The 5,124-nt window shown below is 36.3% G+C and overlaps 1 protein-coding gene across 1 annotated transcript in view; it reads right to left on the bottom strand.

Annotated features, from left to right (window-relative positions):
• The window catches only part of LOC101295791, a 2,347-nt gene extending 1,652 nt beyond the window's left edge, over positions 1–695 (bottom strand). Inside the window, exons 1-3 of the mRNA XM_004295294.1 lie at positions 593–695; positions 379–477; positions 13–288 (exon numbers count right to left, since the gene is read on the bottom strand). Of these exons, the coding sequence (XP_004295342.1) occupies positions 13–288; positions 379–477; positions 593–695 (478 nt within the window). The remainder of the gene's footprint in view (positions 1–12; positions 289–378; positions 478–592) is intronic.
• Positions 696–5,124: the final 4,429 nt, after the last annotated feature.

The following is a 5,124-nucleotide window of genomic DNA, read 5'->3' as shown; positions in this document are numbered from 1 at the left end:
CCCCTCCTTTACCTCCGCCTTGTCCACCTCTACCTCCGCCCTGTCCGCCTTGTCCGCCTCTACCTCCGCCTGGTCCGCCTCCTTTACCACCTTGACCGCCTCCTTTACCTCCTTGTCCGCCTTGTCCACCTCTACCTCCGCCTTGTCCGCTCCCTTTACCGCCTTGTCCGCCTCCTTTACCGCCTTGTCCGCCTCTACCTCCGCCTTGTCCGCCTTGATTAATTCCATATCCATCAGTATCGCTATCAACACCATGGTGATCTACGTTTGATTCTTTTGTTTCGTCTTCTGCACAAAATGAGCGTACGTAAGTACGTTGACTAAGATGATGTTGAACTCGGGAAGAGAATAAAACGAAGTTCATTTTCTATGACTCACCTGTTTGTGGCACGACTCCTTCATCGTTCGCAGTCACACGACGCTCACCGGCGTAGTTATGACAGCTATCGGGTCGATCACCATCGAGACTGCAATTGTCTACTATTGCACACGTACACATAATAAAATAAACTTGGTAAGTATATACCTATACATGCGTTTTGTTTAGACATAACTAAACCATAAGGAAATCTTATCAATGCATTGAATTGACCTTGCTCCTCATCTTTGGGAACTATCCGACCAGCTGCCACTGCCGAAGAGATAAGACCGAGCGCGAGAAGAAGACATAGGAAAACATGAAGCTTGAAACTCATTTTCCTGGGCGACATACTTAACCTGTTTGAGGTCGAACTACTCTGAGGGATAGAATATGACGTTATTTATAATAAGGAGGAGGTTGTGAAATACGTACAAAGGCAAAGTAGCAAGAGGAATACTTAGGGGCACCTGGGGCACAGATCTAAGGACTGACTTGGCTCCTAACCACTTCGCCACATAACCCCCCTGTGCATGCGATAATACCAAACGCCTAGCTGCCTGGAACGCGAACATAGTAAGACAATAACGTGTACGTGTACGGGTTGAGCTCCATAGAGAAGTACTTAATCACATAGCTACTTTTAGTGAATCAAAATGAAAAGCATGAGATGCCGATAAGGGTAAAGAATTTCTCCAGGACTGAGCTGAGCCATGATTTCTCATCATCTTTGTAATTGCATCTGACAGATTATTAGCCTCTCTGAACATGCTTAAACAGTTATAGTTTTAGAAATTTAAACGTAGGGGGCAATTAATCATGCATTTTCCATAATTGTTTTCCTCTTGTTGAAGCACGTACTATATCAGATACATGCAGTACGTACTTTTACTCTACAAACGATTCACAATATACAGTCCATAAATTAGAGGTAAACCCTCGTTCAGTTCATTTTGGATTCCAGATTTTGTGCCCTAGCTAGCCTTCATCGGTTCTGGTATATAACTCTTTATTTATATCCTGTGTTCATCTAAGGAGATTTTACAGATATTCCTTCTCATTTCCACGTACCCTCTCTCTGAGGTACGAAGATATATACTTTGTAAAGGGTTGTCTACGGTACTAAGATGTATATTATACACTAATTTTACTATTACAATGGAACCTCTATAATTTAATACTCGATTAATTAATAACCTCGTTAAAATAATAATTTTTGCCGAGTTAGGAACAACATGCTAAATTAATAATTCGCTAAATTTATAAGATAATACAAATGCGAGAATTCACATAGACCCCGATTAATATATAAATTAATAATTCCTTAATACATAGAATTAATTATTCATTTATAAGGATTTCATAAAGAATGAGTCAATTGTGACTTGTTTCTTCTTGAAAATTGAGGTCACCTTGATCGCCTGATCAATTTCATATCGTCCCTTAACGAACTTGTAGGTCGAACTTTTCTAATACCCAATGTTGCAAATGCTTATGAGTGCTATTTTTCATTATCTTTGTTGTACTCGCACAATGTTTTCCCCGTTTCATCCGTCATCGTCGATATTTTGAATTTAAATAGGGAAAATCGTACGGTTTTTTGAAACCATGTGCTATGGCTCGAATCTATAGTCAATCATATTTCTGATAGGAACAGTTGACAATTGAATCGATCTAATGTTTTCTGTTATTTTCGTATCTGTAATAATGTGAAAAGAAGGCCTAACTCCAAGTTGTTCAGTTGTTCAAGAATAATGGTGTTGAGTTTCTCGACCCTTTGCCTTAGGATTAGTCAGTTCTATTTTTCAATATTTTTGGGGGGGGGGGTGTCCGGGCAAGGGAAGGGATATAACTCAGCGGTAGAGTGTCACCTTGACGTGGTGGAAGTCATCATCTTTGAGATGAGAAACCATTTTTGTGTTTCTAATGTGGTGTGCGACTATATATAGTTTTTGTTTATTTAAACAAATTCGCGACTATAGTTTTTGTTTATTTAAATAGAATTTGTTTAAAGTAGAGAGAGATGGTATATATAACAAATGAATAAAAATGAAAAGAATCAAGCAGATTTACTGTAAAAATGAAAAGAATCAAGCAGAGTTACTAAAGAGGTTGCTTTGGAGGATTAGATCGATATGTGGTGGCAAAATCCAAAATAGCAACGTGTATATAGCGAGTTGGAGTTTTTGTTTGTGCATGCAACACGTAGTTGGGTGTTGGATGAATTGGCACAATGGCACATATATAGCGGTCGTTCATGTGCATATCACCACCGCTGCGCGTGCCTCGATATTGAGCTGAGCAAACAGGGCCAGCTGCTCGCACGTTGCTACCTCATTAGTTTGCAGATTGATAAGAGAATCTTTGAGATTCCAGATTGTTCACCGATGCATATATCTGTTGTATATATTTAAAAATAAATAAAGTAAAATCTGGTTGAAGATCAAGGCTTGCTGAGGAGTTTCATCGAAAAAAAAGGTTTGCTGAGGAGACCGATTAATCGGTTTCCTTTTCCAATTTTAATTTCATCAGTCTCAAACATATACAGAAAAGATACGTAGAGTCGTAGAGTGAACATATAACTTTGCAAGTGTGCTCGACCTCTACTTTGATTTTGAACTTCTTTAGAATCAAACTTCTGCAAATGCGAGGCAAAAGACCTCTACTTTGAATTAGGACAACTATCTGCCTAGTTCTGTTTTGGAACTTCTTTCTCATAAAAAGGAAAAAGAAATAAGCTAAAGAAATTAGTTAATGAATGTGTATCTTCATCTCAAACACGCACAAAATCTTTCTTTTTGGCCGGGTCTGAAATCTTTATAACTAATTAACGTTAGAGAAATTACAAAAAATTACAATAAAAATTATAATTTCAAATAAAAGAAGCTTGTTGACAATAGGCTGAGGCGCAGGTTATCTCGCTCTCTTTAAAGAGATTCAAGCCCTCTGCAGAATAACACGGTGCATCAGACTCTTAACTTGTCCCCTCCATGACACAACAGCCCAACAACAAGTTGTATGACTCACACCAATCGACACAAATTAGAGGGACCAAAAACTCCACCACAAGAACACATTTCTTTGGCCGACTAAACACACTATGACACTTTGGGGAATATTTGATGGAAAGTTGATAGGTGAATATGTAGTTGTAGTATATGTGGTACATCTCTTCATGCAACAAATGGTGGTATATATAGGCTTGTAGGACATTCCCTATGATTAATAGGGTAGTAACCAATAGCCATAGGATATAAGAAAATAAAAGCAAATGAAAACAAATAACCATCATGAGTTACACAAATAAATGTTAAAATGGTTTTTCCAAAAACAAAAACTGAAAATAACACCCAAATAAATTCAAAATAAATTAAAATATTAAAATGTAGCAACAATTAACTCGCTAGATATGGTTTGCAAGTAACACTATTTGAGCTTACTGTTTTCTCTTTTCTACCAAGAAACTACAATAATGGTTCCGAAATGGAAAGTAGTTTGATTACGTACTCAAAACTAAATAATTAGGCAACTAGGGTTCTTAGAGAGCAACTTCAACAAACTCTCTATTTTAGCTTTTAACTATTTTAGAGAGCGTGTTTAATTTTTTTTAATATTTTCGGAGCCTCAGCAGACTAGCTAAAGTTTAGCTATCATGACTTTTAGCTATCTCGCTAGCTAACAGCGGTGTTCACATGGTTACTTAGTGACCAAAGAAATTATGGTCAACCACAGTTGGATGTAAATCCAAGTGTGGAAAACAAAACAACTTAAATTTAAAATAATACTTCCCACTCTTGAATTTACATCTAACGGTAAAATAACTTACAAAGAATGTATTAAATTATAGTTAGCCTCATCGGAGTCATCTCACTCTCTATATTTAGCTAACGAGCAGTAGTGTTCACATGTAAGATATTTTACGGGATATATAAATATATTTAAACTATATAATCTTTATTTGAAAAATAATATTGATATAATGCTAGCTAAAATAGAGAGCATTGATGCAGCCGCATATCTAAAATGGCTAGCCAAAATGACAATTTTAGTTAGTTTGACTAAAATTTAATTTAAAAAATGGTTAACATTGTTAAAGATGCTCATACTTATTCGGGTTTCACGGTCGAGATACTTCAATACATCAGAAAAGAAAAAAGACATAAGTAGATTTCTGAAAAACAATTCATAGTAAGCTAGTCAATTAGCGATTTCAAAAAGCAGTAAACCACGCACTGCATAGGTTTTGGACATGCACACATGAAAAAGACGTGAGATTAACTTTGCTCTCATCTTAATCATTCTTGATCTTCATGAGAACGAAGTTTTTTTATTCATCGAAAAAAAAAAATTGAATTAAATCTTCCAAAGAAAAACGTTAAATGTGCATATTCCGGAGTGAAATAAGTAAAAGAACATTAATATTCTATATATGCAAGACATTCCTTTTGTTTAGAATAATTCTCTGTCACAACTCAAAACACACGAACACTAGTTTTGACAATATGATGAAATTAGAAACGTATGAAAGTGCTAACTTCATATAAAACCAATAGTACATGACATGGAAATTAATCCTACTACATGGAGCACTGGACTCGATCTCTGTTTCTCAAGCTCTCGTCATTGTGGAGCATCTACGCATATATATGTAGTTTTACTCATATTTCCTCTCCTAGTCTATCGTGGAAAGATTTATTTTTGTACATAGTGTAATTTCTATATAAGACATACATCTAAATCTTCATAAAGAAGCGGTCCGGCCGGCT

This window comes from Fragaria vesca, linkage group LG3 (genome assembly GCF_000184155.1).
Source record: "Fragaria vesca subsp. vesca linkage group LG3, FraVesHawaii_1.0, whole genome shotgun sequence".
Classification (NCBI taxonomy): domain Eukaryota; kingdom Viridiplantae; phylum Streptophyta; class Magnoliopsida; order Rosales; family Rosaceae; genus Fragaria; species Fragaria vesca.
This window is presented reverse-complemented; position numbering and strand designations above follow the sequence as displayed.